The 16,801-nt window shown below is 66.4% G+C and overlaps 4 protein-coding genes across 7 annotated transcripts in view; 2 read left to right on the top strand and 2 right to left on the bottom strand.

Moving 5' to 3' along the window:
• Window positions 1-16,801, top strand: part of GTF2F1 (general transcription factor IIF subunit 1) — a 54,449-nt gene that overhangs the window by 26,071 nt on the left and 11,577 nt on the right. The window lies entirely within an intron of this gene.
• DCAF15 (DDB1 and CUL4 associated factor 15) lies at window positions 340-3,963 on the bottom strand. Its single transcript, XM_054808060.1, has 14 exons — window positions 3,804-3,963; window positions 3,480-3,577; window positions 3,205-3,340; window positions 2,986-3,092; window positions 2,751-2,890; window positions 2,459-2,629; window positions 2,069-2,369; window positions 1,817-1,962; window positions 1,613-1,704; window positions 1,396-1,524; window positions 1,221-1,306; window positions 1,034-1,138; window positions 658-773; window positions 340-556 (listed from the first exon to the last, which is right to left on the bottom strand). The coding sequence occupies exons 1-14, from the start codon at window positions 3,939-3,941 to the stop codon at window positions 501-503; spliced, it is 1,821 nt and encodes a 606-aa protein (XP_054664035.1). The 5' UTR covers window positions 3,942-3,963; the 3' UTR covers window positions 340-500.
• Window positions 4,525-13,642, bottom strand: CC2D1A (coiled-coil and C2 domain containing 1A). Of its 4 annotated transcripts, none has more exons than XM_054808044.1 (30): window positions 13,527-13,642; window positions 12,734-12,817; window positions 12,365-12,500; window positions 12,052-12,170; window positions 11,889-11,954; window positions 11,225-11,362; window positions 10,540-10,801; window positions 10,323-10,447; window positions 10,087-10,159; window positions 9,826-9,918; window positions 9,597-9,727; window positions 9,450-9,522; window positions 9,138-9,274; window positions 8,864-8,996; window positions 8,590-8,762; window positions 8,391-8,513; window positions 8,189-8,247; window positions 7,955-8,071; window positions 7,788-7,861; window positions 7,498-7,556; window positions 7,372-7,423; window positions 7,079-7,178; window positions 6,903-6,993; window positions 6,324-6,455; window positions 6,163-6,212; window positions 5,540-5,600; window positions 5,316-5,442; window positions 5,144-5,220; window positions 4,989-5,036; window positions 4,525-4,904 (listed from the first exon to the last, which is right to left on the bottom strand). In XM_054808044.1, exons 2-30 carry the CDS (start codon window positions 12,791-12,793, stop codon window positions 4,884-4,886), a joined length of 2,910 nt encoding a protein of 969 aa, XP_054664019.1. In that variant the 5' UTR covers window positions 12,794-12,817; window positions 13,527-13,642; the 3' UTR covers window positions 4,525-4,883. The 4 variants fall into 4 exon arrangements, with proteins under 4 accessions (XP_054664019.1, XP_054664021.1, XP_054664022.1 ...); XM_054808046.1 differs by having other exon boundaries at window positions 10,552-10,801; window positions 13,527-13,640; XM_054808047.1 differs by lacking the exon at window positions 13,527-13,642 and adding an exon at window positions 13,500-13,524 and having other exon boundaries at window positions 10,552-10,801.
• Window positions 14,008-16,791, top strand: BRME1 (break repair meiotic recombinase recruitment factor 1). Its single transcript, XM_054807774.1, has 6 exons — window positions 14,008-14,038; window positions 14,472-14,655; window positions 14,888-15,962; window positions 16,122-16,231; window positions 16,367-16,459; window positions 16,660-16,791. Exons 1-6 carry the CDS (start codon window positions 14,008-14,010, stop codon window positions 16,775-16,777), a joined length of 1,611 nt encoding a protein of 536 aa, XP_054663749.1. The 3' UTR covers window positions 16,778-16,791.

Below are 16,801 nucleotides of genomic sequence, written 5' to 3' on the forward strand. Positions count from 1 at the left end.
AAAAACCCCGGGATTCACCCCCAAAAAAGTGAGATTCACCCCTAAAACCCGCAGAATTCATGCCAAAAACCCTGCGATTCAACCCAAAACCGCTGCGATTTAACCCAAAAAAGGGGGGGTTCAACTCCCTCAAAAACTGGACTCACCTGAAAAACCCTGGGATTTGCCCCAAAACCCCAGGATTCACCCCAAAACCCCTGGGATTTACCCCAAAAAGGTGAGATTCACCCCCAGACCTCCAAGAATTCATGCCAAAAACCTGTGATTCAACCCAAAATCCCCGGGATTTACCCCAAAACCGCCCTGTGAATGAAAGCGCCAGAAACGTGGAAATGGGAACATTTATTGGGGGGTGGGGGGTGGGGGTCCTCCTCCCCACCCCCCAATTAAAACAAACACTGAACAGAAAAAGGAGGAGAAAAAAACCCCCAACAAAACCCCAACCCAAAACCCCCCCAAACGGCCCCAAAACGGGCAGGGGGGGCGGGGGGGGCACCCCCTTACAGCACGATCCAGGTGTAGCGCTCGTTGTCTGCCAGCACCTTCAGGGAGCAGCCTGGGGGCAGAGGGCGGGTTGGGGGGGGGCACGGGGACCCCTCGGGCCCCCCCAAAGCCCCAGGGCCCCCCCAAAACCCCGGGCCCCCCCCAGCCCCCCACCTTTGTGCAGCGCCTCGTTCGTCATCCTGTTGACGTAGCGGCCGCTGCTCTCGGGGACGAGCCACTTCATCACCGTGTCCACGCAGCCCTTGCGGTACGAGCTCCAGACGCTGCCGCTGGCGGGGGGGGGGGGGCAGCGCATTTTGGGGGGGAGGGCAGCACATTTTGGGGGGGGTCAGGGCATTTTGGGGGGGGGTCAGGGCATTTTTGGGGAGGAAAGCAGAGAATTTGGAGGAGGACCGAGCACTTCTGGGGCTCCAGAGATCCACCCCAGCACCCCCCTCACCCCAAAGTGCCCCAGTGCGCCCCCCCCCCATCGCCCCCCCCCACCCCCAAATCGCCCCTTTCCCCCCCAAACCGCCCCCCGCCCCCCCACCTGGTCTGTCCCTTGACCTCGGTGAGGTCGCCCACGCTGACGGTGACGAAGGTGCCGGTGTTGAGGTCCCAGGCGACCTTGAGGCTGGTGTGGTAGGTCTTTGGTCTGCGGGAGGAGGGGGGCTCAGCGCGGGGGGGGGGGGGTTTGGGGTGGGGGGGGGTTTTGGGGGCCCCCCCGCCCCCCTCACCGGAGCTGTCCCTCCTCGTCGGGGGAGGGGAAGGCCAGGAGCAGCAGCCCGATGTTGATGATGACCTGGTTGGTCTCAGGACACACCTGGGGGGGGGACAGGGGTGACATTGGGGGGTCTGGGGGGGCCCATCGCGTCCCTGTGCCCCCCCCCACCCCGTGTGTCCCCCCCCCACCTCGAGGATGACGATGTCGTAGTCGCTGAAGGAGCAGAACTGGCGGGACCAGGCAGCGTCGTTACGGATCACCTCGTTAATGACGTACTCGAAGTCCAGCGTCAGCTGCTCCACCGTCAGGCACTGTCCCTGGGGGGGGGACTCACCGCTGTCACCCCCCACGGTGCCGCGCGGCAGAGGGGGGGTCACCCCGGCGCTGCCCCCCCCTCGCACCCACCTGCGCCGTGGCTCGTTCCTTCAGCGGCTTCAGGCTGCGCCCGCGCAGGTCGGTGACCACGAACGGCAGCGAGATCTTGTCGTCCTCGTACTCTGGGGGGGGGACACACACACACAAACCGGGGTGAGGGGGGGCCCCTGAGGCGTGGGGGGGCTCCCCGGGGTGTGGGGGGGCCCCCTGAGCCCCCCCGTCCTGGCCGCTCACCCTCCTGGGGCTCGCCGGGCTCCAGCACGTAGCGCAGTTTGGTGTAGTTGACGTAACCGGGCTCGGGGGGGGGGCGCGGGGGCGGCGCAGGGGGGGCCGGGGGCGGCGGGGGGGTCGCCGGGGGGGCTGCCGTCCCGCCGGGGGGACGCAGGGTGCAGGCGGCAGCGCCCCGAACCCGCCGGGCAGGGGGGGGAGGCGGCGGGCGGGGGGCGGCACTCGAAGGCGGCGGCGCTGTCGTCTTCCTCCTCCTCGTCCTCGTCCTCCTCCTCACCCCCCCCGCCGGCCGGCGCCGGCCCGGTGGCCTCCTTGGCACGTCGGAAGATGTCGGCCACGAACTCTTTGGCTTTGGCCACGGCCGGGGAGAGCCCCACGCCCGCCCGGCCCTGCCCGGCCCCCGGCGACACCCGCCCGGCGAGGGGCTGCGCCGCGGCCCCCTCCCGCTCCGCCGGCTCCTCCGACCGCGGCGGCGACGACGGCGACGCGCATCCTGTGCGGCGGCACGGCGCCGGCGGGCTCCGGCGTTCGTAGAGGATTTGGCAAGAGCTGCCGTCGCCTGCGAGAGGGAGCGGGACGTTACGGCGCTGCCGGAACCGGGAGGCTCGGGGGGAGGGGGGTCCCGGTGAGGTTTCGGCGTCACCGTACCGGCGGCGTGGACGGCGACGGCGCAAGCCACGAGGGAGTAGCTGGTGTTGAGCAGCACGACCTGGTCCTTCTTGAGCTGGAAGGCGGGCTGGAAGGTGGGGAAGGGGTACACCACCTGGTACTTGGTGTGCAGCATGAAGCCGTGCCGCAGGCAGTGCGCCTGCCGGTCGCCTGCGGGCAACCGGGGAAATACGGCACCTCAGCGCGGCGCGGCGGGGGGAGCCAGGCCCGGCGGCCGGCCGTAGCCCCCGTGGGAGGGGAGGGGTGGGCGGCGGCGGCAGCAGCAGCTCACCGGGGTGGGCCAGGGCCATGTCGCGGCAGCCGGGGCAGTGGCGCGGGGGCGGCATGGCCACGGCGCTGATGTAGATGTCGCGGTGGTTCTCGTCGCTCATCATCATCATGTTGACGAGGAGACCGTTGGCCGAGCGGGTGCTGAGGGGAGGGGGACGGCGGTGAGGGAGGAGGGGGGACGCAAAGCCGGGGGGGGACGGACGCAATGGGGGGGATGGATGGACGGACGCGCTCACTTGAAGCCAAAGACGATGACCTTGGAGGAGTCGCTGGGCCACTCGCAGACCGTCAGGTACAAGTCGCTGTAAATCTCCTCGTCCTGGAAGAGCCGAACCTGCCGCACCTGCGGGAAGGGGCAACGGTGGGAGGGGGCGGCCGTGGGGAGAGCCCCCCCGCCGGGAGGAGGAGGAGGAGGAGGAGGAGGAGGAGGAAGAGGAGGGGGGGGGGTGCGGTACCAGTTTGAGCTTGCTGTGGACGTTGAACTCCCACCAGTAGAGGTGGTAGATGTAGAAGGAGAAATCGTCGTCGCCGCCGTTGCTGGTGTAGGACAGGACGTAGCGGCCGCACTTGGAGAAGCCGAGGAAGATGTGCCTGGGGGGGGGCAGGGGAGGGGGGGGAACACCGGCAGCTCCGGCGCGGCCCCCGAAGATGGGGGGGTTGGGGGGTTGGGGGGTGGTTGGGGGGGGGGGGGTGTCGCCCCGCTCGTCCCCCGCCCGCCCCGGGGCCTCACCCCGCGCACAGAAAGTCCTCGTCCACGATGCTCTTCAGGGAGACGCAGACCCGCGGGGGCAGCTTGCGGAAGAGCCGGGGCGAGAGCTGCCCGCTGATCTGGGGAGGGGCCGCGCCGTCAGGGACCCCCGATCCTCCCGCCCCCCCCCCCCACCCGCCCCCCGCTGTCCCCAGCCCCCCCCCCCCCCTCCTCCTCCCCCCCCAGCTCCAGGGTCCCTTCAGGCCGCCCCGCCGTGCCCCACCCCCCCCGGCCCCGTCCCTCCCTCAGGGCTCCCCTCAGGCCCCCCGCCGCCCCCCGCCATGTTCCCCGCCGCCCCCCGTTCACCTTGACGCGGTCGAGCTGCCTCACGACGTGTTCGCGGCGGCCCCGCGGGCCCGACCCGGCCGAGGACCCGCCCGCCGCCCCCGCCGGGCCCCGCTTTCCCCCCGGGCCGCCCCGCTCCGATTTCGAGCTGGGCGCCATTTTCCCCCGGCCCCCTCCGCTTCCGGAGCGCCCCGGCCCGCCGACTACGGCCCGCCCACGCCGCGCGCCTATTGGCCGCCGCCCCACCGCCCGCACCTCTGATTGGGAGACCCGTCTGCGCGAGGCGGACGCCCCCCGCTCCATTGGCCGGGCGTCGCCGTCAATCCCCACCCCGCCCCGCCCCGACGAGGCGGTACCACCAATGGGATCGCGGCGCCCGCGCAGCGATTGGCCCACCCTCCCGCCCGTCCGCTCGGCAGCGGTTGCCATGGAGAAGAGGCGCTGGCGCAGGGGAGGGGGTGGTCCCTGGAGAGTGGGCGGGGCCAGGACCAGCCGTTGCCGTGGCGACGGGGATGTGCGGCCCGACCCGGGGGGGGGGGGGGGCGACCCGGGGTGGGGAAACGGGGACACGGGGGGGGAAACGGGGACACCGGGGACACCGGGGGCCGCAGCACCGACCCCAGGCCGAGGGCCGTGCCCCCACACCCAGGGAAGCCCCCCCAGGCCCCGGTCCTGCCCCCCCCCCAAGCCCCCCAGCACCTTCCACGCACCCCCGAGGGGGGGGGATTCACCAAAACCCGGCTTTTTCTTCTTAAAAACTTTATAGATTTGTGTGCGAAAGCACAAAATAAACCCGTTGTGCAGCCCGCTCCCCCCCCCCGGCCCCCCCAGGGACAGGCACTTAGGGGGGGTGACAGCAGGGACGGTCCCTTCCTGGGGACCCGCTTTGGTGGAGGGGGGGCAAAGTGCTTGGGGGGGACACGGGGACCCCTGGAGTGGGGGGGGGGGGGGTAGTGTCACCCTGTCCCGGGGGGGGGGACACCAGGAGGGGACGTAGCAGCTCTGATCCCTGTGATTGTCACAGCAGCGCCAGGAGGGGGGGGTCCCGTGTGCCCCCCCAAAGTGCCTGCACCCCCCTCGGTCCCAGCCCCTGGGGGGAGCTCATCGGCGGAGTTTTTGGAGCTGGAAGAGAAGAGGGGGGCGGTGAGGGGGGGGCAGCGGGACCCCCCAGAAAGACACCCCCCCCCCCCCAGGGCTGCCCCTCACCTCGCTCTCCACCAGGTTCCTCTTGTAAAGCGCCTCCTTGGCCGCCTCCTGCGAGAGGGAGCCCTCAGGGGGGGGCCTTGGCCCCCCCCCACCCCCCAAATAGCACCCTTGGGTGCTGCTGTACCCCATGGGGGGGGGGGGGGGGGCTGCCTCACCCGCTTGCCCTCGGTGCCCAGGCGCCGCGCCGTCTCGGTGTAGAGGTGCAGGTACCGCTCCAGCTGGGCCAGGTACTCTGGAAAAAAAAAAAAAAAAAAAGGAGGAAAAGGGTAAAATAAAGGGGGGGGGGGAGGTCTGTGGGACCCCCACCGTGTCGCGTGTCCCCCTCACCTTTGCGGAAGGGGGGGTCGCCGCGCTGCAGGCGCGACCGCAGGTTCTGGCTGCGCCGGACGACGTCCTGGTGCTGGTCCCGCAGCTCGGGGGGCACCGGCCGCTGCGCCTGCGCGTAGGTCAGCATCTGCGGGGGGGGACGGGACGGGGGGGGGACACGCGGCCGGTGAGGGGGGGGGGGGCCACACGCTACGGCACCCCCAAAATGTGGCGGTGGTGCTCACCTTCTTCTCCAGCTTCTCCCGCTCGAAGGCCAGCAGGTTGAGGCTGGGCAGCGTGGCGCGGCTACGGGGGGGGGAACGGCACCGGGTGAGGGGGGGCCCCCCAGCTCAGCCCCCAGCGTACCCCCAGCCCCGGCCCTTTGGGACACCGTCTGCCAGAGCAGGGAGGGAGAGAAATGGGGGGCAATGGGGGTCCCGGGGGGGGGAACGGGGGTCTGGGGGGGGCGGAATGGGGGGCCCTGGCTGAAGGGGGGAGCAGCCACGGAGGAAGGGCCGGAGCAGGATGAGGCTGCGGCTCTGGGGAGGAAGAGGAGGAAGAGGAGGAAGAGGAGGAAGAGGAGGAAGAGGAGGAAGAGGAGGAAGAGGAGGAAGAGGAGGAAGAGGAGGAAGAGGAGGAAGAGGAGGAAGAGGAGGAAGAGGAGGAAGAGGAGGAGAAGGCACAGCCGGCCTCGCTACGGCACCGGCTGTCCGGAAAGACGGTGAAGGGCACCTGCCGCGCCGGCACCGCACCCCCGACCCAGCCCGGACCCCCCCGATTTTGGATCCCGGGAGCAGCTCAAGGCCCCCCCGCCCCCCCGGCGCGCCCCTCCCGCGGTGCCACGAGCCAGGCAGCCCCCGGCGCTCGCCTGCCGTTCCCCTCCTTTGCGGGAGCGACGGCCGGTTTGGGGACAGCGACCTGGAGGGAAAAACGGGTTTAAAAATGTGTTTTTCCTCCCGCGGCGTTTAGTTAAGGGACGGGGAGCCCGAGGGTAACCGGGAAGCGTCCGGTGCCCGCCGCGGCGCTTACCGGCGGCACGGTGATGGGGTCGATGACCAGCCAGCGCTCCGTCCTGGTTTCCAGCTGCTGGGAGCTCAGGGGCTCCCTGATCCGCACGATCACTTCCAGCTTCCCCCCCGTGGGCCGGCGGCCGTCCAGGAGCTGGGGAAACCGAGAGGAAATCCCGTCACCGGGCCGGGAAGCGGAGGGGAAACCCCGTTACCGGAAGCAGAGAGGAAACCCCGTTACCGGACTAGGAAGCGGAGGGGAAATCTCATTAACAGATCGGGAAGTGGAGGGGAAACCCCGTTACCCGGCTGGGAAGCTGAAGGGAAATCCTGTTACCGGAAGCAGAGGGGAAACGCCATTACCAGCCCAGGAAGTGGAGGGGAAACACCATTACCAGCCCGGGAAGTGGAGGGGAAACACCATTACCGGAAGCAGAGGGGAAATGCCGTTACTGGCCCGGGAAGGGGAGGGGAAACCCCGTTACCAGAAGCAGAGGGGAATCTCATTAGTGGATCAGGAAGCGGAGGGGAAACCCCGTTACCGGGCTGGGAAGCGGAGGGGAAATGCCGTTACCGGCCCGGAGGACGGGTTTGTCCCCACCTCGAGGATCTCCCGAACCTCGCAGGTCGTCTCCAGCGCCTCCAGTTTGAGCTGGGCCGTGCCGAGGACGCGGTCGGTCTTGAACAGGCCCCTGGGAGAGCGGAGGGGGGTGAAAGCGGGTGGGGGCAGTGGGAGAAATGGGGGGGGACACCCCAAAAACCCTCCCCGTCCCTCACCCTTTGTGCGCCACTTCGAACTTGATGCCTTTGGTCTGAAGGACGCGCCGGAGCCCGCGGTGCCCCCGGTTCACGTACAGCTTGAACTGCTCCCTGAATTCTGCCGAGGGAACGACCGCGACAAAACCGCGGCGTCAGCGGGAGGAACGGCACGGAAATCCCGGCAAGACGGCGGCCGGGAGCAGAACCGCGTTAATTAAACACCCGGCCCAAGCCTGAAGCCTTCGCGCTCTCCGCCGCGACGGCGGAAGCGCGGAGCCGTGGCGGTGCCCGCCTGGCGGGAAGGCATTTACCGGGAGAATCGGTGTTTTTGATGACGTTGGTCTTGTCTTTTTGAGCTTCTTCCTGCCCGGGCGAAGGCAGGAGGGTGAGTGCCGAGCTTCCCGGCCGGTGAGCGCGGCACAGGGACGCCGACTTACCGCGTTGGGGTAGGGGAACTCGAAGCGCACGAAGGCGTCCAGGTCGTTGGGAGCCACACCTGCACGGCAAACACGGCGTCAGCACCGCGCCGGCAGTACCAACCGCTCGCTGATCAGGCCGCCGCGTCGTCCTCCCCGCCACAGCGAGGATCCCTAATTGCCGGCGCCGGCTGCCGTTTGCCAGGCAGCGCCGGCGGCTCGCAAGCTGCCAGGAGCCCTCTGTGCCGGCGCCTACGCCCGAGCTGCGGAAATCTCCGCGGTCGCGGCCGTCTCCTCCGGTTTTCCCTCACCTGGCGGCGCCGGGAGGTTGATCCCTTTCACTATCGACAGCACCATGTCGTTGCCGTTCAGCTCCGGAAAGATCCTACAGACGGCAAAAAGGACAGAAAAACTCCGGTTAACTCCCGGCCGCCTCTCCGCGCCGGTGAAAACCGCGCTCGGCCGGCGACTCCCTTACTTGATGACAGTGAAGGTTCGCTGCTCGTAGTGGTATTTGGGCAGCGGGAAGCCCCGGGCGTGAGCCTGCTTCAGGATCTCCACGTTCTGCTTGCAATCCTCGGCCAGCTGCTCAAACCTGCCGGGGAGAGCCGCCGCCGCGCTTCAACCCGCGGCCTCATCTTCCTCGCGGCGAGGAAGGCGCCTGCCGTCGAGGTAATCCTCGCCCTCTCTTCCCCCCCGCCGGCGGACTCACTTGGTCGTCTCCGCGATGTTGCCCAGGTGGGTGAACTGCTTGGAGTAATTCACGCACATCTGGGAGGAAGACGAAGAGGAGGAAGGTTTCCGCGGCGCTGGGTTTTCCCTCCCTTCGCCGCACGTCGCCTCCTGCCCTCCAAGTTCCCGATTTTTTCCCCCTACGCGCGACCAATTTTCCAGCCGTCGCCGCGTCCCGTTACCTCGTGCTGCTGCCGGATCACCTTCATCAGCTCCAGGTACTGGCCGGCCGCCTCGGGGGAGACGTGAACCCCGCGACGCTGCACGAGCGCAAAATCCTCTTTATTCACGGGGATTTCGGGGACCTGGAGAGCAGAGAGAGAACCGGTGACCCCGGGAACCCGCCCCGAGAGCCAAACCCGGGCGGCAAACCCCGGGAACCTTGGTGATGTCGACGGGCAAGCCGTTTTGCGAGGCCTGGATCATGGGGTCCAGCCCTTTGGCCTGCCGCAGGAAGAGTTTCGCCCCTTCGATGTCGTTTTTCTGCTTGGCGCGGAGGGCGGCCTGCATCAGCTGCTTCCTCCTGCCCTCCAGGAACGTCAGCTGCTGCTGGGCTGCGGGGAAATTGGGGGGCTCAGCACCCCCAAGGTGTGGGGGCTGCTGGGGTTTGGGGGGGAGGCTCGCAGTCAGACGGAGCGGTGGTTCAGGTCGGTACCTTTCGTCGCGGTTTTGGGGGTTGGTTTGGTCGCCGCGGTGGGATTCGGGGCGCCCGTGGAGGAAGGTCGGGGAGGCGGCTGTTTGGGCTGCGAGGCGGTAACGGCTCTCGCCGGGGCAGGGCGGGCGGCAGGCTGTGCCGGGAACGGGAGGGATGGCGTCAGGGGGGAAAACGCCACCCGCGACCCCTCCAGAGCCCTCCCCGCTCCCCGTTTTGGGTTCCTACGGCAGCACCCGAGCCGCACAGCGCATCCCGAGCCCCCCGAAACCCCGACCTTTGCCTTCTCAGCGCCGTCCTCCTCCTCCTCCTCCTCGTGGACCTCCTGGCTGGCCAGCTTCATGGCCGTTTCCAACACGCCGGTGATGCTCTGCTCTCCGGACGGCGTCTCTGCGCCCTGGATGGGCTGGAAGCCTGGCCGAGGGGAAGGGGGGGACGGACGGGAAAGGATGGGCGCTACCAAAATCTCCCCCACCTCGCCGCGCCGGAGGGGTCCAAACCTTCCTCCCCGCAGCACGCCGGCTTCGGGAAATGGCCCCGGGAAGCGCCGGCGGCGAAAAGGACAGAGAAAAAAAAAAAAAAAAAATACCTGGCGGAACGGGCAGCTCCGAAAAATCCACCGTTTTCCCCGCTTTGTGCGCCCGGATGGCGTCCTGGTATTGCTGGAAGGGAAACCGAGGCTGAGCGCGGCCGGCGGCACCACCGGCCGGCGGAACGGAACATGCGGCTGCCGTACCTTAACGATGCGTTCGTGCATCCGCGCCTTCCGGTCGTCTCCTTTGCTCTTGGCCTGCGCCGCCGCCACCTTGTACCGCTCCATCCTCTGCTGCAGAGCTTCCAGCGTATCCCGGGGAGGCGGGGGGACGTCTGTTTTGGGGTGAAAACAGGAGAAAAAACATCAATCGCTTTTTGCCTTTCCTTAAGAGAGCGATTTGGGGTTGGAAGTTAATTATCGGGGTTTCTACCTGCCACGGGAGATGCCGGTTTAGCTTCTGGCGCAGGCGCCGCTGTGGCAGACTGCGGCCGGCCAGGCGACAACGATTCCTTCGGCAGCTGGTCTGGGGGGAGAAGGAAACGATCGGGACCCACAAACGAGCGGCGAGGTTAATTTCTGCGTCCGCCGGGACGAGCAGAACCGCTGTGCTGGTTTAATCGTGTGTTCCCCCCCCCCAAAAAATAAAAAAAGAGAGGGGAGGATCGCTCCCCGGCAAGGGTTCGGGTCTTACCGGGAGGAGGTGGCACGCTGCTCAGCTCCACGGGCTGGCCCTTCCCCACCGCTTCGAGCAGGGAATCAAAACTCTGAAAAATCAGCAGAAAAAGAGAAAAACTTGCTCTCTTTTCCACATTACATTTTGCAGCCGGTCCAGCCGGCCCGCCCGACCCTTCTTTTTACTACAGAAACCCTCGAAAGGGGCGGATTTGCGTCGATATTGAACAGGGAGGGAAATTCGGGCCTCCGTACCTTTGCCACCCGGTAACACTTCGTGGCCGTCTCCAGATCCGCGCGCTGCTTGGCGTGCAGCGCCGCCAGCTTGTACTCCCGCTGCCGCGCCCGCAGCAGCGCCTCGACGCCGGCACGGTCGGAACCTGCGGAAACGGAGAGGACGGCGGCGTTGCCGGTTTCCTCGTCTGCGGCGGGATACAGCCATCACCAGAGTGTGTGGGGGGGAAAAACCGACCCAAATCGTTACCCGGGTGGGAAGACGGCGAGGAAGGAGCCGGTTTCGTCTGCAGAGAGCTGACGGGAAGGACCTGGGGCTTCGGGAGAACGGGGGGCGGCTGCGGCGGCGGCTGCGGGGAGCCGGGGCGGGCGGCGGGCAGCGGGGACGCCGGGACGGGCTGCGGTGAGCTCCCAGCCTTCCCCAGCGCTACCGGAGGGGGAATTTCCTCCTCGTCGATCTTTTTTCCCTTCTTGACAGAAGCCAGCATGTTCTCCAGTGTCTGGAAGGAACGCGTCACCGCAAAGTCGAACTCACCATCGCTCTGATAATGCTACAAACTCCTTATTTTCACCCAAAAACCTCTTCAGCCGCCTCCTCTCCCAGCCGGCTCGCTGTGCCGGCGGACAAAACCCAAAGGGAAGAGCGAGTTCTGCTCCCGACAAGGCCGTGCTGCCCTCAGGTTTCCTCGCGGGCTCCAAAAAACGCTCTTTAACGGTGAAAGACGGCACCCTCTCTCGACTCACGGCGCGGAGGCGACGCACGGTCGGGGAGAGGTTTAACCAAGGCAGGAAGAGGCCCAGAGAGGGAAAAATCGGGCTCAAAATTAAAAAATAAAATAAAATGTAATAATCCTAAGACTATTCGAAGGTTTTTAAACAACCAGGAGAGCCCCCGGGCCCTCAGGCACGTGATTTCGGCTCACCTTGAGGCCCCTCTCGTAGCGCCGCACCTTGGAGCCGTCCCCGGCCTGCCGGGCGTTGGCGATGGCCGTCCGGTACATGCTCGCCCGCTCCGCCAGCGTGGACTCGATGTCGTTGGGCTCCGGAGGCGCCTCCGGCACCTGCAACCGCCCCGAGAAACGCTCGGATCGACCCAGCGAGAGCCGGGATCCCCCCTCGCCGCCGATATCCGCTCGGATCGGGGCGCTCGGAGCAGACCCGGAGCCTCGGCACCCGGCTCTGGCTCACACCAGGGCTGGCGTCGCCGCCATTCCCGATCCGATCTGTGATTTTACAGCCTCTGCAGGCTCAAAAACAGCCCCAAGGAGCAGCGGGGAGAACCCTGGCAGCTGCTAATGAACAGGGGTTGCCCGAGAACAGATAAAAAAAGGATTTTCAGACACTTATTTGTCAGAGATTCCAATAAATCTGCTAAATCCTGTCTCCACGCTGGTGTTTGCCGACGCTGCTCGGTAGCCGGCTCCTCCCCCTGACCCCCAGAAAAGCTTTTTACCTCTCTGGGGAGCAGGTTCGCGCGACAGAGTCACATTTTCTCATCAGGGAAACGAGTAAAACAACACAAAAGGCTAAAAAGAGCCGGATCCCAGCACCGGCGCGGCAGAAGCGGAGCCGAAAGCCGTGTCGTACCTTGGCAAGAGGCGCCGGCGCGTCCCCGCTCCCTTCCCCTTCACCCAGCACCTCCTGCAGCTCCGCCTGCAAAGCGCCGGGAGTTTCATCAGCAACAATCTGGGGCGGAAAAGCCCGTTTTTGGGAAACCAGAGCTCCCTCGAGGGCTCAAACCCCTGCTCACCATGAGATCGTCTTCGTCTTCCAGCTCTTCGTCATCATCTGCCTCCTCCTCCTCCTCCTCGTCCGGGTCCTTCATGCACAGAGCGGCCATCCTCTCAATCGCCTCCATCGGCAAAGGGGCTGGAGGAGCAGAAGCGGCACGAGGCGTTTTTTGGGGCCAAGTACCTGTTTCTTGACAGTTTAAGCCCACGCGCAGGATAGTCCGGCCCAGGGAAGGCAGAAATAACCCAAAAGGAGCCGCTTTCTCCACGGCACGTTATTAATTATCCCAGAAATTATCAGCAGACGAGCTCCCCCGCGGTACCAGCGCTCACTTTTCCCCTTGGGCTTCTCTCCCGGCGCGGCTCGGCCTCCCACCAGCGCCAGCAGCTCGGCCTCCAGCTCGGCGGCATCATCCCCAGCGTCGTCCCCCGCCATCCCCTCCGGAGAGAGATCCACCAGCAAACCCATCTGCAGGGAGGGAAAGGGAGAGGGACGGCCCCGACAGCGTGACATCGTAACGCCGCCGCCTCGTTAAAGCGAGGGGATCCCCGTCAGGGTAACCGAAGCCGGTTTAACCGAAGCCCTGCCCACGCCGGTTTACGGCATCGACCTTTCCCACCCGCGCGGGGCGCGCCCAGCGTTCCCAGGGTGCCGCGGCTCGGCACGTGCCAGGGCGATGGTGAAACGGGGGGAGGCCGTACCTGCCTGGCGATGGCGGCGCCACGGCCCGGCGGCGGGGGCGGCCTCCTGGCTTTGCTCATGACTCCGTCCCTCGCCGGGCCGAGCTGGGGGGAGCTGCGTGAGGGTGCGGGGGCCCCTTCACCCCCCAGAGAGCCCGGACGGAGCCCCCCCACCCCTCCCAGCCACCCTTTGGCCTCAGCTGCCTGGGACCCCCACTGACACCCCCCCCCTCACCACAGCCCCCCCAGAGCCCTGATTCTCCAGAGGATTCCCCCTCCCTGCCAGCCCCCCCGGTACTTTCCCTACAGCCTCCCCCCTCCCCAGCCCCCCACAAAGCCCCGTCCCCCCACAAAGCCCCATTCCCCCCCACAGCCCCCCACAAAGCCCCCTGCAAGGCCTCGTTCCCCCCCCCCAAGGCCCCGTTCACCCCCACAGCCCCCCACAAAGCCCCATCCCCCCACAAAGCCCCCCACAAGGCCCCGTTCCCCCCCACCCAAGGCCCCGTTCATCCCCACAGCCCCCCGCAAGGCCCTGTTCACCCCCCCCCAAGGCCCCGTTCCCCCCCCCCCAAGGCCCCGTTCATCCCCACAGCCCCCCACAAGGCCCCGTCCCCCCACAAAGCCCCCCGCAAGGCCCCGTTCCTCCCCACCCAAGGCCCCGTTCACCCCCACAGCCCCCCGCAAGGCCCCAACCCTCCCAACCCCCAGCCCGCCCCCCTCCGAGAAATGACCCCAGCACCCTCCCCTCCGTGCTCCCCCGCCCCCTCCGTGCCCCCAGCCCCGGTACCGGCTCCCCCCGTCCATCCACACTCACTTCCGACTCCGCCCGCCGCTGTCAACAACACGCCGCGCTTTACGGCGCCGCCGTCGCAAAAGCCGCCGTGGCGTTTCGCTTGACGGCACGCCGAGAGACTACAACTCCCAGCGTGCCCCGCGCATGCGCAGAGGGGGGGAAGGCGCAGAAAAGGCGGGAAAAGCGTGAGGTGATGAGGGAAGATGGCGCCTTCTCTGGGGAGCTCGATGCGGGTTGGAAATGGGCGAAATTCGTGAAATTCCACGTTTTTCACCTCAAAACTGGAGGGTTTGGTTCCTCACACTGCAGCCATGGCCTTGTGTGGGGCGGTGGTGGGCCCTGGGGCTGGTTGTGGTGGGTGGTGAGGCCCGTGGTGAGGGGGGAGGCAAAATGGTGGGTTCAGCCCTGAGGGCAAACGGCCTCTGGAGGAGGCAGCGAGAGGTGGCTCGTTAAGCACCTCGTTAAGCACTGTTCTGTTCTCCCCACTCAGGCGAGCGGCGGGATGGGCAAACGGAAGAATGAGCAGCCGCCAGGTAACGGTGGGAGGCCCCTGGGTGGCTTCCCCAAATGTCCCCTTGCCTCACTACACGTACGTGGAAAATAAGGGTTCTTATGGGAATAAAACACAAAACCAAGTGACTTTCTGCTGGCAGTCAGTGAGGGAGAGAGTGGCACCCGCAGAGCCGTGTTTGAGCCCCTTGTGTTGCTAAACCCCATTTCTTGGCAATTTGGAGGAGAAGGGGCAGTCAGAGCGGAGCTGGCACCCCACAAAAAGCCCTAAAAGCAAATCTTTTTACCTCAGTTCAAGCGTTAGAGGCATGGGTTTTGGATTTTCCCCTAGGATTTAGTAACAAAAAGCCACACAAAACCTTGAGAAGGTTTTTTTCCCTCATTTGATGCAACACCGAGTCCCTCCTACCCCAAAGGCTGATGCCTAAGGATGATTTTTTTTCCCCTTAAAAGCAGGAGATGGGAAACGCCACATTCCCAAAATTAAACAAAGCCCTTGGGAAGATTCAGAGGTGATGGGAGACGATGGCTTAAACGCGACCGGACCGGCTCAGACCGGTGATCCCGACGGAAAACCAAAGTCTCAGGGACAGGCGACCCATGGCAGCACCGGCAGCACCGCAGCAGATGCACCGAGGAGGTAACGGGGCGAGAAATCGGCAGGAGGGGGTTTGCGGGTGAACCAGGCTCGATGGGGTGACTTATCCAGCCATCGCCCGATGTGTTTTATTATTTTTAACAGCACGAATGGTGACGGAGAGGTACGCCTGGCCTGCGGGAAACCCGCCTCGCTCGGCAAGCTCCCCAGCATCGCCGACACACTCGGGTGCGGAGGGAAAAATACCAGAGATTGGGATTTTTTTTTAACACAGGAGTGATGCCAGCATCTTGTTATTTCAGGAACGAGGAGACACGGGCATCGGTGAAAGCGGCAAGTTGCCGGAGGCAGCGTCTAAGCCAGACTCACCCCAACAGGCAAATTCGGCGGCGGCGGAAGATCAGCCGGTGGCCACCACGGAGTGGTGTGGAAGCGCCGCTGAAGATCTGAACACCAAAACCCCAACTCACTGCGGAACGGGCAATGTCGGTTCCGAGCGCAGCTGCGTGGCACCGGCGCGAGGAGAGGGGGAAGCCGGCAGAGAGACCGTTCTCCCCACGGATACTGCCGGCACGAGCACCGGCAGCAGCGTGCCGGCAGAGGTGCCTGACCCTCACTGTGAAGAGGGAGTTAACCGCAGCGAGCCGGGCGAGCGCCGAGGTGATGCCAATCAAATCCAGGAACCGCCGCCTGCGTCTGTTGTACACACCGAAGAAAATGAATCCGGCACCGTATCCGAGAGGGTGGCTGGAGGAGAACACCGGGAAAACGTGAGCGAGGAACAACCGCAGGCAACCGGTACAAACGACACGGTGAAGAACGCAGCCGAATCCTGGTGCAGCCCGGCTGGTGGCGGCGTCTCTGCCGAGGTTTCGGGGGTCTGCGCCCCGTCTGCGGACCTGAAGGTGGAGGGAGGCACTGCCGAGCTGGAGAGCGCGGGCACGGCCGGCACCATCAGTCCAGTGAGTGGGAACACTTCCCCACGGAAAAGCTCGGCACTGGAACCAGCAGTCCCGGCTGTCGGGAATCCTGCAGGCGAGAGGGAAAGCGACGGTCACGCAGAGGCGAGACGCGGTGCAGAGCACGTGGTGGGCGCGCCGAGGAAGGACACGCCACCTTCTGCTCGCTCCGGTGACCTCCCGCGCGGCGGAGGAACCGCAGAGAGCGTGCCCGCCGTTACGGTGACGCCGGCTCCCCCGGGCACCGCGTCACCCCCTGCCGCAGGCGCTGCTTTGGCTGTTGGCGCAGACCTGCAGGATGAGCCCGGTTCGGCCGGGGTGCCGCCCTCCCCGCAGTCGGAGCCGCGCGGTGTCCCGGAAGGGAATAGCCCCGAGCTCCCGCCGCAGCAGGTAAATCCACCGCCGCCAACCTGAAACACCCCCCAAACTGCCTGAAACACCAAAACGCCTAAAATAACCAAAAAGGGGGGAAAACCCACAACTGCGAGAGCGGGTCGGGCTCGGGCTCCCCGCTCACGGTTTAACTGTCGCATGAATTTCTCCCCGCAGCGGCTCCCTGCGGTGCCCGGGCACGAGCTGTGTGCCGCGGTGGGACGGAGCCGTGCCGAAGAAGCGCTGCCGCTCACCGAGGGGAACGGCCCGGCCCAGCCACCACCCAGGTGAGCGGTGCTCCCGCTGTCTTAGAGAGGTGACAGACCTTCCCGTGAGGGACGAACCCCCCTTATTTTAAGTAAAAACGTCCTGATTCGGTGAGTGGAAACATCCTCTTTTTCCCTCCTCCCCGTCGCGGTCAGGGATGAGGAGCCGGAGGAGCTGCGGCCGTCCGCCCATGGCGAGGACGCGACTGATGTCGTCTGCGGCCTGATCCTGGAGCTCTCCAACCTCAAGTAAGAGCCGCCACGCGCCGACGGCAAAATCGGGGGGGGGGGTGGGTTTCCCTGGGATGGGGGGGGCGGTTCCAGCCCTGCCAAGGGAGGGCCAGCGCCGTGCCAGAACACCGGGCTTGTAGGATGCGTGCCGCGTGCTGCCGGCACGGCACGACGATCCGCGGGTAACGCGGGCACCCGCCTGCTGCCCCCCGCCGCAGCCGCCTGGCGATGAGCGCCCACCGGGGCCTGGAGGCGCTGAGGAGGCCGAAGCCGCGGCGGAGCAGGCGGCCGGGGACGGTTCCGGTGCACGCCGGGAGGAGGTGGAAGGAGACGTAGGGCCAGGTCGGAGCCGGATCCAGC

Source organism: Grus americana, chromosome 33 (assembly GCF_028858705.1).
Source record: "Grus americana isolate bGruAme1 chromosome 33, bGruAme1.mat, whole genome shotgun sequence".
NCBI classification, from domain to species: Eukaryota; Metazoa; Chordata; class Aves; order Gruiformes; family Gruidae; genus Grus; species Grus americana.

Excerpts from the sequence above, each read along its gene's own strand:
- DCAF15 (XM_054808060.1), bottom strand. The coding sequence starts at position 3,941 with ATGGCGCCCAGCTCGAAATCGGAGCGGGGCGGCCCGGGGGGAAAGCGG. Across the intron at positions 3,578-3,803 it reads GGCAGCTCGACCGCGTCAAG|ATCAGCGGGCAGCTCTCGCC; the intron begins GTGAACGGGGGG and ends GCCCCTCCCCAG. Across the intron at positions 1,139-1,220 it reads GACGAGGAGGGACAGCTCCG|ACCAAAGACCTACCACACCA; the intron begins GTGAGGGGGGCG and ends CTCCTCCCGCAG.
- CC2D1A (XM_054808044.1), bottom strand. The coding sequence starts at position 12,793 with ATGAGCAAAGCCAGGAGGCCGCCCCCGCCGCCGGGCCGTGGCGCCGCC. Across the intron at positions 11,363-11,888 it reads CGCCGGCGCCTCTTGCCAAG|GTGCCGGAGGCGCCTCCGGA; the intron begins GTACGACACGGC and ends GGGCGGTTGCAG. Across the intron at positions 9,919-10,086 it reads CAGCGTGCCACCTCCTCCCG|ACCAGCTGCCGAAGGAATCG; the intron begins GTAAGACCCGAA and ends TTCTCCCCCCAG.
- BRME1 (XM_054807774.1), top strand. The coding sequence starts at position 14,008 with ATGGGCAAACGGAAGAATGAGCAGCCGCCAG. Across the intron at positions 14,656-14,887 it reads GCAGCAGATGCACCGAGGAG|GAGTGATGCCAGCATCTTGT; the intron begins GTAACGGGGCGA and ends TTTTTAACACAG. Across the intron at positions 15,963-16,121 it reads CCGAGCTCCCGCCGCAGCAG|CGGCTCCCTGCGGTGCCCGG; the intron begins GTAAATCCACCG and ends TTCTCCCCGCAG.